Source organism: Plutella xylostella, chromosome 20, assembly GCF_932276165.1.
Source record: "Plutella xylostella chromosome 20, ilPluXylo3.1, whole genome shotgun sequence".
NCBI lineage: Eukaryota > Metazoa > Arthropoda > Insecta > Lepidoptera > Plutellidae > Plutella > Plutella xylostella.
Window position 1 is genome coordinate 2545124 of NC_064000.1, and position 21890 is coordinate 2567013.

A 21890-nucleotide genomic window follows, 5' to 3' on the forward strand; every position below is an offset into this window, starting at 1 on the left:
TATCATGGTCCTCCTACACCTGCTTATTTCATGATCAAGTTCATGTAATTTTAGCCATTGTGGTCTACTAGACCAGTGTAAGTCAGGCTGATGAAATGAAACGAAATACTTTCACCTTCAAATGCCATTGAAATGTCAAAAAGACATTCGTTATCAGTGGCACTGATACAATACATTCGGCTCTTGCCGCTACAATCTTTTCAAATAATCAGAAAACTTTCACAAAAGACAATGGAGCCAAAAATCAGCCTTAAGGAGGAGCCGGCATACCAGAAACTGCGGGACTTCTACTGCCTTAACCATGAGAAAATCAACATTCAACAGCTGTTCCAACAGGACCCTGAAAGATTCAATAAATTCAGGTAATCTCTGTTTTTATACATTACTATGTAATTGACCGGTGTATAATCTAACTTTCATGAGTACGGTTTATTATGGAAGGGTTTCAGTACTTTCTAATTCATGAATTGGGTGGTAGGCATGGTTAATTTCGTCACTCGTATCCTTTAATTGCTAAAGTTAAGTTTGAACTTGAAAGGTCGTTTACATCAAGCGAGGTGACCTTTCATCCTATGCAAGTATTTCAGAATTTATGATTTAAAGCATTATAAAAGCAACTATGTGGGTAGGTTCTGAACTTTATTACTTATAGGTAATATATTAATTTATTAGGCTCAAAATACAATGATTACACGATGAATTAAAATAAAATGGGTATAGGTAATAAATAAGAATGATCCTACTTTGATTTAAAAATATTCATCAAGAGGGTGGCAGCACTTGTTTTATTACTTTTACTTTATCATACTTTATCATATTTACAAAAGAGAAAGGTAGGCACTTTCTAATTTGCAACAGTGGAAAACTTTTGGCTGGTGATGATGATGATTCTTTTTTTTTAGTTAAAATTACAACATAAAACTATTGTCCTTATGTTTATTAATATACTTACAGTGCTAGCTTGTTCTAAATTAAAATATAAAAGAGTTTGTTTTCCATCCCAATAAATGTCTACTAATCCTCTAGGAATAAACTGACCAAACCACCTCAATAAACAAATTCCTTTATAAAACCATAGACAACTAATCAGCAAAAAAATTCATAACACAAATCCCTCCAATTCCAGTCTCCGTATCCCCACTCCTAATGATGGGGAGATCCTCCTCGACTACTCCAAGAACCGAGTGGACTCCGCCATCATGGCATTGCTTGTCAACCTGGCCCGCACCCGCGGGGTGGAGAAGGCCAGAGACGCCATGTTTGCAGGTGAGAAACTACACAGGAAACAAAATCAATTGTTTGTTATGTGATTGTTTCTATCTTGTTTGCATATTGTTAATCTAAGATTTTTTTCGATATTTAGTCTTTCACTTAAAATCACAATGAAACTCTGTAAAATAAGATGTAACTTACAATTTATAAGTGCAATAGGTAGCCTTATCACTAAAAGAGATCTCTCCTAGGCAACCTTTAATTGCATTTAACAGACTTATCAAAAAAAAATGAGAGTCTAAGACATTCAAAAACCATTCCCCCTCACAGGTGAAAAGATCAACTTCACGGAAGACAGAGCTGTCCTACATGTAGCCCTGCGCAACCGAGCCAACCGCCCAGTGCTGGTGAACGGCCAGGATGTGATGCCCGACGTGAACGCTGTGCTTGACCACATGAAGAGCTTCTCTGAGGAGGTCATCAGCGGGAAGTGGAAGGGGTGAGTGTGGTGAATGAAAGTCTAATGGTGGCTATACTGGCTATAGGTAAAATAAGAATAGAAATCCTATAGTATCTAACTATCTATCATATTACATTGCATGAGTAAAAAGCAGGGTATATTTCTTAATATTCTCCTTCTCATTGTGGTTGTCTGGAATGGAAGAGATTAATTTTAGTAACAAGGTACAATTTTTTTAATGCTTTATCCATATGAATGCTGTTTTGTGAGTATCTTTTAATTTTGTTCATAAATCAAAAACACTCACAAACAAATTCACTTATCATCCATATGATAATCAGCATAAAAGATAGTTGATAAGCTAATCAATTACTTCAACATCCTCAGATACACAGGTTATCATGCAAGGATCGAATCTTTATAAGTGATAGCTGATAACCTTATTAATGACTCATCATTATCCTCAGATACACCGGCAAAGCCATCACTGACGTCATCAACATCGGCATCGGAGGCTCTGACCTCGGCCCTCTCATGGTGACAGAGGGACTAAAACCCTACGCCAACCACCTCAAAGTCCATTTCGTCTCCAACATCGACGGCACCCACTTAGCTGAAGTACTGAAGAAACTGGACCCAGAAACGGCCCTGTTCATTATAGCGTCCAAGACTTTTACTACTCAGGAGACGATTACTAATGCTACGTCGGCGAAGACATGGTTTTTGGAGGCGGCTAAAGATGTAAGTTATAGTATAATAATATGCGGGGGGCATCTCACACACGGCCATTCGGCCCCAAAGTAGGCAGAGCCTGTATTTTGTGTTATGGGTATCGGACACCTGATATTTCTATCTACACAGATACATACCTAAATACATTCATATTAACATCCAAGACCCAAGTGCAAATATCTGTCTTTTAAACAAAATAAATGTCTGCCGCGGACGGGAATCGAACCCGGGGCTTTCGACGTAGCAGTAGCAGTCAGGATCTTAAATACCAAATAACTCATTACGCACAGACCTATATTATTATTTGCACACGGCATGTAATTTCTTTTGCCCATTTGTTTTCGATTGGACTATTTATATCTACTTTTAACGATCGAACTACAATCAGCCCTTAATCGTCCATTGACCTACAACCTTGGCCAATTAACTCGTACCAAATCATTGTCTATGCCAGCTATCTATCATCCGCTGCGGGGGTCGAATCTTTGAAGCTGCTTTGAAGCCATGGCATGGCGCCAGCAATTAAATACTTTTCCTTAATTAACGAACGCCTCAATTTAAACATCGATGAAACATTAAACGCTTCGATCATAATATGATCGAAGATTAAACGAAATTAACTTGCGAGTAGTAGTAATCATACTCATGTTTCTAGTTGATGTATCGGAAGAGCTTATTATAACTTATATTACAACGGGGCTTAAAACAAAGTTTAGGTTTACCACCTTTGGTTTGATACTAAGCCGAAAGGGGGGTCAATCTTTACGACTTTTAGAAATTCGTGAAAACCATTTTTTCGACACCCTGTGCCTATAGTTATTATTATTATTATAAGCACATTTGTTTGTCTGTAGCCGTCGGCAGTCGCTAAACACTTCGTGGCGCTGTCCACTAATGCGGAGAAGGTGACTGCGTTCGGGATCGACCCCAACAACATGTTCGGCTTCTGGGACTGGGTCGGAGGCAGGTCAGTTATTTCATTTACATAATTTTAATTACTTACATTACATACAATATACTTAACTACACTGCAATTTAATCTCTGAAAGCATCTTCAGTCCTAGCTGCACGGCACCCTTATGTCCGTTGAAAATGTAGTCTGAAACCGCTCTTACGCAAGAACAATAAGGTTGCCATCGTTATTCCTTAGCGTTTATCGCTCAGCACAGTATAGGTGCATTGGCAAAATTTTCATCGGTATTTTCGTTAAAATTTGTCTAAGTAGAAGATGTAGGTATCTTAAAGAATCATTCTCAACTCGTCATTCGTACCTCAACTTGATTGAAGTAACTCAACAGCCTCGCTTTGGTTAATTCATGTTGTTTAACTTTTAATCATATTTCTCAACACAGATACTCGCTCTGGTCGGCCATCGGGCTGTCCATCGCGCTGCACGTCGGCTTCGACAACTTCGAGAAGCTTCTAGAAGGCGCACACTTCATGGACAACCACTTCTGCACCGCGCCGCTTGATAAGAACGTAAGTATTGAGTGCATTTTTGATGTAAGTAAGTAATATTCTAGGCCAGTAGTAATCGTTGACACAATTTAATCGTTAATTAATTGTATCAACAACATAAACCCCGGTTTCATCATACTCGGTTCAGGGGCGTATTTACCCTAGGGCTAAAAGGGCTACAGCCCGGGGCGGCAGGCGGCGAAGGGCGGCCCAGGGGCGGCTGGCAGGCCGCCCTTGGACTTTAGGTTGGAGGATTAAAAAAGTACAGAACAATATTTTAGGACGTAAGCCTAGAACGGCCCTGAGCCATCTTTCCAAATGTTGATTTCATGTCTTAAGAAATATGATTTAAAGTATGCAAGCCGCCTTCGTTCTTTTCTGAACCGGTGGAATAGTCTAATTTTTTTTCCGCCTTGGTAGGTATTTTCTTGAAGGAAATCTAAAGTTCTAAACCTCGGCTTTTTTGTCTAACTCAGTCGCCCGCCCTGCACAATTTTATATCTAAACGTTCTAAAATGTACTCGTCTATCCAGAAAAATCTTTTTTTTCTTCGGAAGATATTTGTACAATAAAGAGTTAAATAAATAAATATCATTATGTATGCAAATCTATCACCACCATAGACTTAGTATATACTAGCGTATATACTATACGCTAGTATATACTAAGTCTATGATCACCACAATGTTCCTATACATATATGTAGGTCGGTAGGTACTCTACACTTCTTTCGTGTCAGTGAACATGCGAATTTTTAAATTTGTCCTGACTAAAACGAAGCAACTTTGATAGCATTCTGGTCGGCCTGGAGTAAGTCTTTTCGAGTGCAGGTGGAAGGCACAAGGGGCAGGAGAGTACATGCTCCATAGTCAGGGGGGCGGTACCACAGTCGCTTAGGTAGGTTGGTACCAACGGTATAGCCCCACTTGCAAAGATTGTCCTTGCAGCAGCCTAACTCTGCCCGCAAACGATTTAGAGTCTTCCAAATGTGCCAGGGGAGACTGATACCGGGAGGAAGTTTTTCCTCAAGAGGTAGGAAAGGATCCTAGGGGTGCTTTTCCTACCAGAGCCTTAGCCTTGCGTTTTGTTGGTTTTCATCCGTTAAGGATCACTATTTAGAAACACTTTGCGGCTCTTAAGTCGGGAAGGTGCGGCAGTATGTGAGTAAAGTGTATGTCTGGAGTCGCATTCTTTTTTGCTTTTCTCAACAGAACATGCCACTTTTCGCCGTATGCTAGGGGGTGCTATCCCAGCCAGAGAATAGACCTGGTAGAGCGGTGTCGCTTTGTGGCATCCCGTAACTATACGAGCAAACTATATCGTTAAGAGCAAAATCTACTTTTCTAGCATGCGCGGACCTTGCCCATATCATCATCAGCCAATAATCATCCACTGCTGGACATAGGCCTCTCCCAAGGAGCGCCACAACACTCGGTCCTCGGCCTTCCTCTTCCAACCACTGCCGGCTCTACCCGCCTAAGGTCGTCAGTCCAGCGGGCAGGAGGGCGTCCCACGCTGCGTTTGCCTGTTCGTGGTCTCCACTCGAGAACTCGTCTACCCCAACGGTTATCGGTTCTTCGGCAGATATGACCAGCCCACTACCACTTCAGCTTGCATATTTTGACAGCTATGTCGGTAACCTTAGTCCTCTGACGGATAACCTCATTTCTGATACGATCCAACAGAGAAACCCCAAGCATAGCTCACTCCATAGCAAGCTGAGCGACTTTAAATCGGTGGACCAGTCCTACCGTCAGTGTCAGGACGCACTGGTTGAAGACTTTTGTCTTCTGGCTCTGAGGAATGGGAATCTTGCCCATATGGGGCAGGCAAATTCGGCTAAGAAGCAGAGTGCTAAGCTACTTGTTCGTAGAACTTGCGGAGAGGCCAGCTGGTAGAAGAAAGCCGTCGCAGAAGTTTGTTTCGGGAGCTGACTTTCTTCTTGGTGTTTTGGCAGTGGGTTTTGTACGTGATGGATCTATCCAGGGTCACTCCGAAATATTTTGGTGACGAGCAGTGCTGGATTTTTTAAGTGTGAAAGCCAACTTTATTATTTTTTAAACCGGTCGAGAAGTCTATTTTTTTCCGCCTCTGTATTTTTTAAGGAAATCTAAAGAAAAAAAATGCCTCACTCAGTCGCCAAAGTTTATTTCTAAAAATTCTAAAATGTACTCGTCTATCCAGAAAAATCTTTTTTTTTGTTCGGAAGATATTATTATCTATGCAAATCTATCACCACAATGTTCTTATACATAATGTAGGTCGATAGGTACTATACACTGACTGCTCTTTTTCTTTTCTTGATGGGGCGGAAAACTACAGGAGCCCTGGGCGCGCAATCTTTAAATACGCCCCTGACTCGGTTACATCATAACAAGGGATTAGTTCATCAATTATACGTCATTTTCATATTAAACTAGCTGTTCCCGCGCGCTTCGGTTCGCCTTAAAAAGTTTTCCCGTGGGAATTCCGGGATAAAAAGTAGCCTATGTTCTTTCCCAGGGTCTAGACCATATGTATACCAAATTTCATTCAAATCCGTTCAGTAGTTTTGGCGTGAAAGCGTAACAGACAGACAGACAGACAGACAGACAGACAGACACAGTTACTTTCGCATTTATAATATTAGTTAGGATTAGTTAGGATTAGGATTCTTGACAGATGTGTCGAAAGTTAACAACTATTCTAACCGATGAAACTGGGGCTTAGAAGAGACATTAAAATTTTTCATGTGTTGCTACTTACCTCAGTTTCCTATTTCTAAAAATTTCTAGTTTAGGTTTGAGTCTATCTTTTTAATTTACCAGCTACAACGTTTAAAATCCTCACCACATCTAACTCTTTTATCTCCAGGCGCCAGTGATCTTGGCCCTGCTCGGCATCTGGTACAGCAACTTCCACGGCGCGGAGACGCACGCGCTGTTGCCGTACGACCAGTATCTGCACAGGTAGGCATATTGCACTGCCGCGCGCGGGTAGGCAGAGATGCCTCGCTGCACCCAGTTGTCGCTAGTGACATGTAATGTTAGTCCCTATGTTATAGGAAAGCTGTTCATTTATTGGGCACTAACAACCAAGATAATAACATAACATAATGATATCTGAGTTTTAGTCGACCCCAGTACCTTTAGCGATATAGTTCTAAAATGCTTATCTGCTTGGTCTTAGTAGACTGAAATTTGATTGCAGTCATCTGCTGACACGAGTCCGATTATTAGGTGTATGTAGATACCTATTGTGCAGTTTTTGCGTGAAAAGGCCACCAATACACACTTTTGATTTCATAATATTAAATAGGATTCACTCCAGAAAACCCTTCTACCCCCCAGATTCGCGGCCTACTTCCAGCAAGGCGACATGGAGAGCAACGGCAAGAGCGTGACCCGCTCCGGCGCGGCCAGCGAGGGGTCAACTGGCCCCATCGTGTGGGGCGAGCCCGGCACCAACGGGCAGCACGCCTTCTACCAGCTCATACACCAGGGGACCAGGTTAGTAGCTCATACACCAGGTAACTAACACTAATTTTTGAGAATAACCCGTAAAGCTGAAGTGGCAGTGGGCTGGTCATTTTCTGCCGATGCCGATAACCGTTGGGGCAGACCAGTTCTGAGTGGAGACTACGAACAGGCAAACGCAGCGGGGGATGCCCTCCTGCCCGCTGTACCGACGACCTTAGGCGCCGGTAGGAAGGGCGAGAACCGAATGTTGTGTTCCTCCGAATTAATAGATTTGAGGCAGACCGAGATTTGTATCACTGCAGTACCGCCAACCTCCAGTACTGGAAAGGCATTAGAAGAAGTACCTACTTTTTTAAGTGTTCTGATACTAATATTAACATCACAACCCTCTACCCCGCAGGTTGATCCCATGCGACTTCATAGCGCCGGCCCAGACCCACAACCCGATCGCCGGCGGCGTTCATCACAAGATCCTGCTCGCCAACTTCCTCGCGCAGACTGAAGCGCTCATGAAGGGGAAGTCTGTTGATGAGGTGAGAGAGTGAATGAATGGTGGGGGGTTTCGTTCGTTCAATTGTTTTAGTTCAGGTAAAAAAGTGATAATTGTTGGAGACATCCTGAGTCCGCGTTGTTCTAATGGGTGTTAATCACTGTTGATTATCTGGATATTTATCAAAGGTAGCAGACGACCAAAAAGAGCTAGCAGAAAAGATAACAACTGTAAAGTAATGAAAACTGGTGAATGAACGTAAGGTGAACGAATCCCGTCACTTGTAATAAATGGATTTGAACACGAGTCCTCTATAACAAGTTATGTTGTTACTATCCTCTGCACCCTCCTATTATACATAGCCAATTAATTTGTCAATAATCGCACCTAGCAAGGAGCGCCACAACACTTGGCCTAGGTCTTCATCAACCAATTTATACAATGGGGAAGAAAACCAAGTGAAAATTTGGTAGCACAATCGAGTTTGTCTTTCAGGTTCTGACCCATTACATTGTTGGGGAGAGAAAATGGCGACTGAACGAACTAATTGGAACTTTGGAATCAGGCACAGTCGCTTAAGGCGCCATTTGTAATTAGCTTTTAGTTTTTTACTCCCCATTGACCAACTGGGGTATGACTATTTGTTTCAGGCCCGAGCTGAGCTGGAGAAGGCGGGCATGAAGCTGAAGGAGATTGAGAAGATCCTCCCGCACAAGGTGTTCAAGGGCAACCGGCCCACCAACTCCATCGTCGTGAAGAAAGTCACGCCCTTCACACTGGGAGCTCTTATTGGTAAGGGGTTTTGCTATGACAAGATATACTAATAAAACATAAGTTTATAATTCATATTCTCATGATCATATTCTTCGTTGGGTAGACTAAAGTCTTTTTTAATCTCAGATACTAAATTGACAGATTCTGAACGGTTCATCAGCAGTCGATTTTCTCGCAAGGTAATAGAACGATACGTCACTTAATGGCGGGACAATCGACTGTTGATGAACCGTTGAGAATGTAAAAATGGAGTATCTGAGATCAAAAAAAGTTGGGTTTTTATTTGCAAAACAAAATACATAAACATTCACATCTTCTATGTAGCAGTCAGGGTAGGTAGCAGTTCGTTACTGCACCTACTTTTAACTTGTGTTGTCCTACCTCATGCAATAAATAGGGGGCCTGCTATCCTTCGAGCACCACCAAAACTAAAGAACAAATAAGTACCAATTTTTACACTTCCCCGGCCGGAATCGAACAGATGATCTCACTCTCTCCTCAACAGTAAACTTTACTAAACTACAATTCATTCGTTCATTCCAGCAATGTACGAGCACAAGATCTTCACTCAAGGAGTCATCTGGGACATCAACTCGTTCGACCAATGGGGAGTCGAGCTCGGCAAACAACTGGCCAAGGCCATAGAGCCAGAACTACAGGACAAGAAACCCGTAACCAGCCATGACAGCTCCACTAACGGACTTATCAACTTCTTGAAGGAGAACTGGTGAATGAATGAAAGTGTACTGAATGAATGAAAGGTGAAGGTTAAAAGGTCACAAGTTTTGTTGATATTTATTTTTTAAGAGCTGTTTTGGATCGTATTTTATATTTAGCCGCGTAGCGGGGCTGGTCCGGCACACGGTTCTCTTGGAAAACTCCGAAGATTGCCTTTTTGCAAAGGGATTTTATCTATTTACGAAAATTATGCGATGTTGCGCTTTTGACATATTTTTATTGACAAATCATAGATACTTAAAATATTGTAAATATGATTATAAAAAAGGTAAGTAATAATGTAGATGCTCCAAAGAATTATTAGGAGCCCCAACATCCTCCCACCTTGCGATGTGGAATATCGCAACATAGTCTTGCTGCCGCGGGGGCTCCGAAGACTCAGTAGGAGCCCCAACATCCTCCCACCTTGCGATGTGGAATATCGCAACTACTTAACGCTGGTCTAACGGGTCGACTGGAAGCCATCCTTGTTGGCCACCACTTCCAAGTTGCAGTCAGGTAGTTGGATCTTCCTCTCCCACCATCCTCTCCACCACGGAGGTGCAGGCGGGTTGACTATCCATTTCGTTCTTCTTCTTTTCCGAACTTTTCCTAAACAACAACAAGCATCGTAGTTCTCTAATCCATTATGTTTCTCAGGTTTTTTTGAAGTAGCTTTGAGTCTTATCATTACCGTTTCTTTGTTGCTTAGTATCTCAGGCTTTTCATCTTTCCAGGGCAAGGACACTTCAAATCTTCCATCATTATTCATCGAAACAGAATTGTCAAAATTGTCTTTAGCCACTTGTTCTCTCTCCTTCTTTGCAGTGTTTTCATCTTTGATGATTATTGTTGAGACATCTTTTGGTATTTGCTCTTGAATTTCCGCAATATTTCTATCACTGTCACCAGAATCATCAGAGACTTCCATTTTCTTTAATGAAGAAACCTCATCATGATCCTCAACTTCCACCTGCCTTTTTTCTACGTTGACATCAAATTTGGGAAGCTCCAATTTTGGTAGCCTCAACCATCCCATGTCACGAGAACTGACTACCGGTGCACTGATGTATCTGGTCTTTATCTTGATCCACTCCGACTCATACTCATTAATGGCTTCTAATTCCTGAAAGTATAATTCTTCGTCCAGGTTCTCCATGTTTAGCCAGTGCTCTTTAATTTTTTCATCCACCTCGAACATAATTTCAGCATGAACGGCAAAAAATTTGTATTTTACCTTTAACGCCATGTTCGGCTTTGGTAGGTTGGTGGTCAATAACGGTAGCAACTCATTCTTCGCCTTCGTAAATAGCCTTCGCATTACTGACCTCTCCTTTTCTAAGTTTTCCATTTTATCCCACGGTCGCCACTAATGTGGCCGCACCAACCTTTAGCCGCGTAGCGGGGCTGGTCCGGCACACGGTTCTCTTGGAAAACTCCGAAGATTGCCTTTTTGCAAAGGGATTTTATCTATTTACGAAAATTATGCGATGTTGCGCTTTTGACATATTTTTATTGACAAATCATAGATACTTAAAATATTGTAAATATGATTATAAAAAAGGTAAGTAATAATGTAGATGCTCCAAAGAATTATTAGGAGCCCCAACAATATTGTCTATGAATCTGTTATGTAAGTAGAACACCTTGATATTTTACTGTCTATTGTATTTAATGGAATATTTACTGCCATGTACTTAAAAGTTAAGATATAACTTTTGTAGCAGTTATTAACTTTATATGAAATCGCAATTTAAATATTAGATGTGTATTAACGAATATGTCATTTATACTAGGAACAGAATCATAATCGTTTCTAGGCCATAATTTAAGTAATATTTAAGTGTATGTTTTTTAGATGCTGTCTTATATTGTTTTTAAAATCAGAATATATTTTTGTTGAAAATTATTACCTAATATAGAAATTATGCTTATAAAAAGAGTGTGTTTTATTAATAACTACAAAATTTGATTTAGCAAAGAAGTCTTGTTTATTTTGTCAATACTTAAAAAAATATTCCCACAATCTATTTTTAAACATGCAATAAGTACAGAAAATATTATAAACTCACATAATTATAACAGGCCAGCTGCTAAATGAGTTGCGATGAACAGAAATACAGGATCTTTGAAAAATTTACAGTCGAAAAACAAAAAGATGTACAGAATGGCTAGTTTTGACCATTATTATAACATCCTGTATAGTTGTTTAGATCGTACTTAATATAAACTTACAATTATGGACCTTAATGATATCTATCTAGATTGATATCTATAAAGACGAGATTCATTTGGGTTTCCTTCCTCTACCACCACCGCCGCCTGATATCTATAAAGACGAGATTCATTTGGGTTTCCTTCCTCTACCACCACCGCCTGATTTCGCTTTCTTATTGGCTGCATTTTTCTTATCATCATCAGCCTTGCGTTTGGGGTTGGGTGTCGTTGTTACCTGTAACAACATATTAACATAAGCACTCATCTATAAAGACGAGATTCATTTGGGTTTCCTTCCTCTACCACCACCGCCTGATTTCGCTTTCTTATTGGCTGCATTTTTCTTATCATCATCAGCCTTGCGTTTGGGGTTGGGTGTCGTTGTTACCTGTAACAACATATTAACATAAGCACTCATGGTCAATACGAATGTACAGTCAGCTTCATAAGAAGCTATACACACTTTTGTACCTTTTCAAAAACTAATTTGACAAAGCACAAAAGTGAACACCATGTAACTATACTTCCTTGTGGGATCACAGGGTCAGTTTATGTTCTTTTTCCTTTAAATATCGGTTGAACGTGTAGCTTCCAAGTAGCCGTAAGCGCTGGATGTCAAGGCCGAGGGAAGAATGATGTGGCGCTCATTGGGAGCGGCCTATGTCCAGCAGTGGAAGAGTTTGTGATCGAGCTATCGAAATACACCAAACATATCCATTTATCCATACCTTAGAGAAGCCTTCAAGTCGTCCTTGCGTGCCTTTACCAGTTTTTCGGCTCCGTTCCAGTCGGCAAGTGATAACAAATCTGACTTGCCAATCCAAGTAACATACCTCTCTAACGGAAAGGGCAACAAAGGCCTTTTGGCGTATACTTTAAATACTTAGATATAGCTATTTGGTGTACCTTAAAGAAGCCGTCGAGTCGTCCCTGCGTGGTGCCGCTGCGCGCCTTCATCAGTTTCTTGGCTCCGTTGCGCACGCGCTCCTCGCTGAACTGACGGTCTCCGCAGAGGAACTTCACTAGGCCTTCCTCGTCGGGGTCTGACCATTTCAACTGTGGAAAAAATCATTAAGTTTAAATAAACGCACAGCCTGTACTAGTTTTCCTGTACCTCCTGTAGGTTGACAGGTAGACAATGCTTTTAGCCTACTTTGTATCGACTGTTTTGAAACTAGAACAGATATCCATCTTTAAGCAAATTTCTGCCAAAGCCGGGGATCGAACCCGGGATCTTTGGCATAGCAATCAGGGTCACTAGCCACTGCCACGTAGCCACTACATCATGTATATGTCGCAGCCGGATCGTAGAATACCCGCCGCATTAAAAAGTAATGTAATGTAATACGGCGGATTATACGATCCGGCTGCGAAATATAGATTCCTATATCTGTAGATTCCTGCAGAGACACCTGACCCCTTTATGTGGGACATTCAGGGTGTCCACTATCTGGAAAGTCAGGGAAAAGTCAGGGAAGCTCTAGGTGGTCAGGGAAAGTCAGTGAAATTGATGGGCCACCTGGAAAGTCAGGGAAAAATGACCTTTTTCTAGTAAATTGTTAGTACTTTCCTTTACTACGAGGGCGATACCGAAATGATCGGGAATAGAAAAAAGTACAAAGATATCATAATATTATTTACTTTTATTGTTTTTCAAAGTAGTCTCCGTGACATTCAATGCACTTTTTCATTCGATTAAACCAATCATTGAAACAGTAATTCCAGTCTGAAGTGGATACTGTCAAAACAGCTGATTTGTAAGCTTCGACCGCCTCTTCTGGGCCGCTAAACCGTTGACCACGTAGCATATCTTTAATTCTTGGGAATGTAAAATAATCATTGGGGCTCAGATCAGGGCTATACGGAGGATGGTCCATCAACTCCACGTTTTCCATATTTAAAAACGTTCTTGTTTTGCGAGCGGTATGAGAGCTTGCATTATCGTGGTGAAGGATTATACGACGATTCGGGTTAGTTTTACGAAGTTCTCTTACGACTTCCGGCAAACAAACTGTTGTGTACCAATCAGCAGTAACCGTTCTTTGTTCTTGTAATGGAATCGTAGCCACATGGCCAGTTTTCGATACAAACGAAGCGACCATTTTTTTCGACACGCTGCGTGCGAATAACTTTTGTTGGCTTGACCTCACCTTCGAAGACCGAAACTGCCGATTGATGTTTTCTTTCGGGCTCATATGAATAAATCCACGATTCATCACCAGAGACGATATTGTAGACAGCATTTGAACTGCCTCCATTGAACCGTTGCAGAGCAGATCGACACCAATTAACACGAGCCGACTTTTGTTCCTCGGTCAAACGGTGGGGCACCCAGCGCGAAACTAACTTCTTGACACCCAGTTCTTCATGTAAAATGGTTTGAATGGCTGTCATACCAATGCTGAGAGAAGCCCGAATCTGCTCGTATGTCACATGTCTATCTTCTTTTATTAACTGGCGTACAGCATCGATGTTATCTTGTGTTACCGCTGTTTTTGGCCGACCAGTAGAAGGGACTGTGGTAAGAGAGGAACGTCAACGGCGAAACTCAGAATACCAACGATATATAGTCGTTTTACTTGGTGCTTCAAGTTTATAAATAGAAACAAGCTCGGCGAGACATTGTTCTTGAGATAAACCTCGACGAAAGTTGTGAAAAATTATTGCACGGAAATGTTCCCGCGTAAGCTCCATTTTTTACACCGACTTGTCAAATTCAAATGGTCAATACTATTTTATTTTTTACTTTTTTTAAAATTCGAAAATGGAATTATGTTTGAAAAAACACTACATTTGATACACCAAAAAGGTTTCACTCTAATTTATTCCTAAGTATTCTATTCCCGATCTTTTCGGTGTAGCCCTCGTACTTATACTTCTTTTTTACGTGAAATACATAAGTCATAAAATAAAATCTCGTTTAGTTTTGGAATATTTTTGACTGATCCTTACTATTATACTACAATAATTACTTATACAATTAAGTTTTTTAAATCTACGTGATTTAATAAAATATGACAGTTGGAAAAAATAGGTATTCTAAAAGATTAGCTATAATGCGGCAAGTTACTTGGCGACCCTCCTTGCGGGGTGAAAGAAGTGGCGGGGGCGAGGTAGCACGACATGCTACACACGTAGAAAAATGTGCCCGGATTAATCTCGCGATAGCTTGTAACTATTTCTGACGTAAAATTTTATTCTATGAGTGTTCCCGTAAATGTCATATTTAGCTTAAAATTTATAGTTTGACAGCATTAAAATTTGGATGTTTACCTTTAGAATATCTACCAATTTGAATTTATTTATGTAAAAGTGTTTTATTTTATAAATCAATTTCCATGTCACTTTCATGTTCACTCTCTGTTTGAAATTGGTCATCGTCGTCGTCATCCTCGTCTTCATCATCGTTTTCATTAACTTCAATTATAAATCTAAGACAAAAACCAATTTATGTTTAATTTACAATAAATTATAAATAAACAATAACATACCTGTCCAATACATCGTCAAATACTCTATCAGATTTATAATATTCGTCTTAATTTTTTATGACATGGTCGTCACAATTTCTCCACTTTTTAGGCGAATAATTAGAGAAAAGCAACTCTAAGTCTTTTATCTCTTTATCTAAGTTAGAGTCAATCGACGTTCTTGCGAGCTCGCCTTTCACGTACCGCCACACAAGTTCAATAGGATTTAATTCCGGGTGGTATGGGGGTAGGCGAAGCACGATATGACCATTTTCTTTCAAAATTTCATCAATTTTGTAATTTTTCTCTGTGTTTTGCTCATTAATTACTTTCATTAAATCACATAAATTTTGGTTGCTTTCCTAGTTACAGGAACTGACAACTGACGCACTGTCATATGGACTCTTCGTCTTTGTTGTTTACTTTTTCGTATCTGACTGCGCAGTACCAACCTTTAGCCGCGTAGCATGACTGATCCGGTACGCTGTTCTACAAGAAGCCCCTATATTGAGACATTATACGATTTTTGGTTTTTAACGTTATTTTGTTGACGAATATAGATACCTAATAATAATATAATGATAATATTAAAAAGGCCTCAACACTCATCCTAAGACTAATGGTCTCAGGATCAATGATCTCATGTGGGTCGCAATCAAATTATGACAGACTATATAAGACATGTGGCCGCCTCGGCTGCGCGGCCGAGACTGCCGTAACAATGACATGCAGTGCACGCGTTGCCCTTCCCCGCTACCCTCCCGCTACCCGCTGTCGTCTTGGGTACCTCGTCTCCTCCGCGTCTTTCACCCCGCAAGGAGGGTCGCCAAGCAACTTGCCAATCTATAGATCCCAGACTCAGCTCGTATATATACAGGTTGATGCAAAAGAGGGTGACTCATCTCACCATTCAAAACAAATTTAGTTTAAAGACTTTTAGAAGTTTGTGAAAAAAGGGTAATTTTGTTGATGTAGACGCGCTCATTAACTGACTTGGAAAAAAGGAGGAGGTTCTCAATTCGCTAATTATTTTATACGTCAGCGTCAGTGAGATCGCATACGCTGCCTCCGCGCGGCATCTATTAATCCATAATCTATTTTTTTACTAATTTAGCAGAGCAAAACTTTATTCTATTTTGTACTTCATGTTTAATCAAAGTTCATAAAACACAACTAAGTAACAACTTTGTCTGGAAGGAGAGAGCCATACAAAAAAAAATAGTTCTGTTTCAATTTCTATTTCGGTTTCAATTTCTACTTTTATGGTAATCAGTCTTATTTTGGTCAGACTATTAAACTAGGCAGTATAGCAACTTGGACTAAGGAAGCTACAAGGCGGAAGCGGATGATGAATTTTTCGGAAATTTTCAATACTCACACAAAAAAAGTTGTTTAGAATGACCTCCTAAGGCTTAAGAGGGAACCTCGAGAAATAGAATAGGTATTTAGGAAAACATTTGCTATCGTTTGTGCACTCATGCCCCGGGGCTCAGGTGCTATAGAGATACATGTTGCTCGTGACAAACAAAGGTACTTTTCTTGATAAAATTTCAGGGGAAATCGTTATTCACCAAGTAAATATCAACAATTATTTTTGATTCTGATGTCAATCGTTTCAGCATAATTTTCATAATATTCTAGACGGTAGGTTTCGCCTTTAAAAAATACATTGTTTTTGTTTAACAACGGCATGATTCGGGGCAGTTTTGATCACAAAAATTGCGTTGCTTGAGGTGCCTATAAGTTTGAATCTAAGTATAGCAAATTTAGAGAACAAAAATTACTATAAACCTAGTAATTTATTGTGTCGTTAAACTCATTAATATCCTAAAAAATCATTAATTGGATATTGGATTGGATAATATTTAGAAGTGGAACAACGTTAGTGTGTCTTAAGTGCTATACTTCCCTATTAATATACCATTTTTGCCGACCCTGAATATATATTTTACGCAGTCAAGTTATAATAAGTGTCATATCTGAAAAAATGAACTCTTTCACCAACAAAATCCCACACCTCCTCAAAATAAGTAAACACATGGCTTTTCAAATAATCCGGTACTCACTGTTTGTTCCCAACTTCACATACATACTAAGATGCAGCCCCATTTTCAAAAACAAAACAATCCTTTCAGACATAGACAACCTAATACAAAATTCACTCAGTAAAATATTAAACCTACCATTCAGAGACCGCGACTGGCTCCAGGCCTCTCTACCCATCCGTTTCGGCGGCATCGGTGTCAGAAAGGTGTCGGACGTAGCCCTACCCGCCTTCTTGTCTTCAACCCACAGCACTCTGGCCTTGTATAATAAAATTATTCACCCATCCTTGGGTGTTTCTGAGGTCTCGTGCTGTGGTGAAGCCAAGGAGGCATGGCAATCGATCTGCCCTGGTGAGGCACTGCCCGAAAACCCGCACTCGCAGCGTCTGTGGGACGAGCCCAAATGCCTGTCTACAGGAAGGCACCTGCTCGAGACGAGCCCCAACAACACAGAGAGGGCAAGACTCCTGGCGACGGCAGAACGCGAGTCAGGCCTCTGGCTCCATGCCCTGCCCTCGCCGAATGTGGGAACCTTCCTCGACGACAGGTCTTTCCAGACGGCGATCGGCCTTCGGCTTGGCATGAAAATTGTCCAGCCCCATCACTGCCCGTGCGGAGCGGAGGTCAGCCAACTTGGCCACCATGGCCTCTCGTGCAGACGCAGTGCCGGCCGCCTGTCCCGCCACGCCGCACTGAACGACATCCTGCGCCGGGCCCTTGTGTCAGTCAACACCCCGGCGGTGCTGGAACCTGCCGGTGTCATCCGCGACGACGGAAAGAGGCCCGACGGGATGTCGCTCATTCCCTGGGCACACGGGAGGCCGCTAGTGTGGGATGCCACGTGCGTCGACACACTGGCGGCGTCACACGTCCCACACACATCCAGGGCGGCGGGAGCGGCGGCTGGTACTGCTGAAAACCTGAAACGGGAGAAATACAGGTCGCTCGACAGCACATACCTATTTCTCCCGTTTGGCGTCGAAACGATGGGGCCATGGGGTCCGGATGCCAAAAGTTTGGTTAAAGAGATCTCTTCCCGGCTCGCAGACGTCTCAGGGGACAAACGAGCCGGGGCGTACCTCCGCCAGCGCCTGAGTCTGGCGATCCAGCGGGGCAATGTCGCCAGCGTGTTGGGAACCCTCCCACAGGGACCAGGCTTAGAAGGTCTCTTCTACATATAGTTTTAGTTATGCACATAGGTTTAGTTTGTATAATATATAGGTAGTTTAGTTTGTAATTGTAAATTATATAACTTTTTAGGTTTATCAATTACAATAAAATATACATAGCTCAAACTAAAGCAGTGTCAAACAAATGAATGTAAAACTTTGAAATCAAGATTTTGTCTTCAAATTATTTAAATTAGGTTCATATGTTGATATTTGGTCAGGGAAATTTTCTGAAACGGTCAGGGAAAGTCAGGGAATTTTTTGGAGCATTCTGTGTGGACACCCTGACATTGCTACTGAGAGGGGGCTAGGTTTCTCTGCAGGCCACTGTACAGAACCGTACGTTGCGTGTCTGTACCAACCTGCACATCATCAGCCTTGGCCACCTCCGGCGTGAGGAACAGTCGGCGCGCGTCCTGGTAGCTCCAGTCTTCGGGCGGCTGGTACTTGGCCGTGTCGATGTTTTTCAGCACCTACAGTAAATTTATTGTGATATTTTATCTTTTGCTAAAATTCTTCATCATCATCAATAGAAGCAAAAGAGAAACTACTGATAAAACGCTTCTTCTACTTTTATATTGATCATAAATTTACTCCATTTACATAAGAAAACACAGTGCCCTGCCGCAAGCTTAGGCTAAATTAAATAATTATGATTATTTACACCTGATAATCCAGCACTATTGGACATTGGCCTTTCACAAAACTTTTTTTGGCCTTCCTCATCCAACTGGTCTAAGTCTGTACGTATGCTGCGCTACGATGGACTTGCCAGTCGTATCCACTCTAGAATTTGTCTACGCCAACGTTTGTATTATAAACTGAAACATATTCGATGTGAATAACTGAAGTATTAGATTTAGATATTATTTACCTGCTCGAGCGAGCGGTGTTGCCGGATGAGGTCGATGGCGCGCTTGGGCCCCACGCCGCGGATGGAGCCGCAGTAGTCGCAGCCCAGCAGGATGCATAGGTCTATGAACTGAAACGAAACAGCAAAAACATGGTTTATAGGAGACAAAATTTACATTCTATTTTTTCACCCAGACCAACTGTTTTCAAAGTGAAAGCTTAGAAAGCTAAATTCATCTAGCTTCCATATTTTGGGAGTCTGGTGCAGAGGAGGATATTGAACTCCGTTAATGTCACTGTGTGTGCTTTGTTAAAGGACCCATTAACCTTTCCGCTCCCTAGACGCGACATCGCGGGTGGCATTCAAGCCAAGCCAAGTTAACCCTATGGTGTGTTTGGTTCACCAATGGGTTGCGTACGTGAGTGGTTAAACAAGCCATTTCCTAAAGAAGTAACTACAACAAGGTCCCACCTCTTCCTGCTTCAGTCCCAGTCCGTCCAGCACCTGGTCCAGATGGAACTCCTGCACGGGCATCTTGCGCGCCTCGCTGAACGTCAGGTGTCGGAGCAGCACGGTGGAGCCGAAGGTCAGGGCGTCCATGTCCTCTGTGGCTACAGCGAAGACCTTGCCGGCTTTTACCTGCGGAGATGTGCGAAAAAAATGATTAAATTTAAGAAGACAGAAGATTATAAGACTGCATTGGACGAGGTTTCGATTGTTTATAGTTGGTCATTTAGTTTATGAGTGTTTCATTAATATGCCCATGAACTAGCCAAATTGAAAGAGCTGTTGAAAGAGTGTATTATATACACTCTTTCAACAGCTGACCGTACCATCATATTACATAGGTTCTGCATCCACTTATGAAACGGTGACCAGACACAATAGAATTTTAACGGTCTCTGATTTCCTGGGATGTGAGGGGTATGCTATTGCAGCTGCAAACGAAGCAGGATAGCAATTTTGCTCTTGTCCTATGTGCCTTGCACTCCATGCTACGTATGCTGACTAAAATAAAAGACTCTCACCAGCTCAGCACACTGCGCCTCAGCCTCGCATGGAGCCTCCACGGTGGGCACTCCCATGAGCCGCAGCAGCTCGCGCGCCTCCTCCCCATGCTGGCGCGTCACCTTCACCAGGCGCCGGTTGAACTTGTCTATGGATGCTTGGTCACCTGAGTGGAATAGAGGAGTCACATGCTGAGCTGGAGTGTTTTTGGTGGTCTTGACAGCAAGTGTTTTTGTTAGTCTTTGTTTTGTTTATGTACTGTATGTTGTTGTGATGTGAGTGTGTCAGATAAATGTTTCTTTATCTTTAGTTATGGCACTGGTCTGGTCTTAGTTGGATATAGTCTTATGGTGGTTCTTAGGCCACTTAAGAATGGCCACAGCATCTTATATCTTATCCTAGCAGTTCATAGGTAGGTCATAATTATCAGAGTCAGGAAGACAAGAGAGAATGTAAGAAGCCTTAGTGAATGTACAAATAAATAATAAATAAAATAAATAAATAAAATAAATAAATAAACCACAATAAATATGTGCATAAGTCTAGCCTGAAATTTTCATAAAACAATATAATTTTCTCACCAGCTTCTGTAGCTTTCTGGAGCTCTTTTTCAGCTTCCTCTCGCCTCTCAGCTCGCTTGTCCAGCTGGTGGGACTTCATCTCGGGGGGTTTCCCGTCAAACACATAGACAGGCTTGATGCCATTCTCCACGAGCCTGATTGTGCGGTAGAAGGTACCCATAAGATGTGATGTTGGCTCTCCATTGACTGTTGTTAGCTGGTTACCTGTAATTTAAGTGTAATCTAAATAGACTTAAGCTTAGCTGATGATAATTAGGTGGTGGTCAGTGCTTTTAATTTTAAAATACATCTATAAGTTTATTGCTCAATAAAAAAAAATATTATTATGATTAACTTGAGAACTGTCTTTATTTCCTCATTAGCTCACTCATTTATTGAAAAAATACACGACATTATAAAGTAATAATAAGCACAATAGCAGCATTATTGCTAAAAGCGATGTCTTTCAGGCAACGTTTGGTAAATGACTTATGGTATAAATGAGGAAGTATTGAAAGGGATGAGAGGAGTGATAGCATATGATACCTAAATACAATGATTATGAAATGTATACATATATTAGAGTTTAGGATCAGCCCGAGGGTGGCATTTTCTTGAGCGATTGGGCATGTTCTTAGCTTCGATCAATGATCGAAGGTCTTAGGCTATTAATATAAGTCAATGCCTAAATAGTTTATTATTTACTTACCTTCAGACCTGACAGCAATGAGGAACTGGTAAAGGCTCATAGACGCATCGATGGCTATTTTACGGCCTGTAAGTAATAAATACTGATTAAAAAGGGAATATAATGAAAAAACATCAAACTGAAAAATTCTGAAGAGGTTAGCTGGACAAAATAAAAGGACGTTAAACTTACCGAAGTAGTTTTTGATGTCACATTCTTTAACGGCTTGAGGGGCAATATCGGCTATTAATTTAGATAAACCTAGAATACCCATTTTCGTACTTTATTTAATTTAAAAATAAAATATTTACACAATGTTGACCGGTCAAACAAAAATTGCGCGAAGCGCGGGAAATATTAATGACACTGACATTGACATATACCTAAGTGTAAGTGACCATTTTAACCAATGTACCTAGTCTGTGGATCAATGAGTTATTGACAATGACAAAGGAATAAAGAGAGGACATGCCATATCAACGAAAAAAATGCGCTTACCTGGCGACCGGTCGCCATGTTGATTGACATCCAAACACAAGGTACTTCAGCTGTCAAACAATTTGTTTGTTTACATTTTTC

At 41.2% G+C, this 21890-nt stretch overlaps 2 protein-coding genes across 2 annotated transcripts; one reads left to right on the plus strand and one right to left on the minus strand.

The window, feature by feature from the left end:
* Nucleotides 1–138: 138 nt before the first annotated feature.
* On the plus strand, nucleotides 139–11241 carry LOC105391140 (glucose-6-phosphate isomerase). Its single transcript, XM_048628410.1, has 12 exons — nucleotides 139–362; nucleotides 1127–1266; nucleotides 1543–1711; nucleotides 2140–2413; nucleotides 3259–3371; nucleotides 3757–3883; nucleotides 6716–6810; nucleotides 7192–7350; nucleotides 7721–7853; nucleotides 8461–8602; nucleotides 9128–9412; nucleotides 10913–11241. Exons 1-11 carry the CDS (start codon nucleotides 232–234, stop codon nucleotides 9313–9315), a joined length of 1671 nt encoding a protein of 556 aa, XP_048484367.1. The 5' UTR covers nucleotides 139–231; the 3' UTR covers nucleotides 9316–9412; nucleotides 10913–11241.
* A 540-nt stretch (nucleotides 11242–11781) lies between these two features.
* LOC105380709 (flap endonuclease 1) lies at nucleotides 11782–21674 on the minus strand. The gene is made up of 9 exons (XM_048628299.1): nucleotides 21504–21674; nucleotides 21333–21398; nucleotides 20645–20848; nucleotides 20084–20229; nucleotides 19527–19694; nucleotides 19077–19184; nucleotides 18565–18675; nucleotides 12425–12574; nucleotides 11782–11906 (listed from the first exon to the last, which is right to left on the minus strand). Exons 1-9 carry the CDS (start codon nucleotides 21583–21585, stop codon nucleotides 11799–11801), a joined length of 1143 nt encoding a protein of 380 aa, XP_048484256.1. The 5' UTR covers nucleotides 21586–21674; the 3' UTR covers nucleotides 11782–11798.
* Nucleotides 21675–21890: the final 216 nt, after the last annotated feature.

Excerpts from the sequence above, each read along its gene's own strand:
- LOC105391140 (XM_048628410.1), top strand. The coding sequence starts at position 232 with ATGGAGCCAAAAATCAGCCTTAAGGAGGAGCCGGCATACCAGAAACTG. Across the intron at positions 3,372-3,756 it reads TGGGACTGGGTCGGAGGCAG|ATACTCGCTCTGGTCGGCCA; the intron begins GTCAGTTATTTC and ends TTCTCAACACAG. Across the intron at positions 3,884-6,715 it reads CCGCGCCGCTTGATAAGAAC|GCGCCAGTGATCTTGGCCCT; the intron begins GTAAGTATTGAG and ends TTTTATCTCCAG.
- LOC105380709 (XM_048628299.1), bottom strand. The coding sequence starts at position 21,585 with ATGGGTATTCTAGGTTTATCTAAATTAATAGCCGATATTGCCCCTCAA. Across the intron at positions 19,185-19,526 it reads TGGGACTGAAGCAGGAAGAG|TTCATAGACCTATGCATCCT; the intron begins GTGGGACCTTGT and ends GTTTCGTTTCAG. Across the intron at positions 18,676-19,076 it reads AACACCGCTCGCTCGAGCAG|GTGCTGAAAAACATCGACAC; the intron begins GTAAATAATATC and ends AATTTACTGTAG.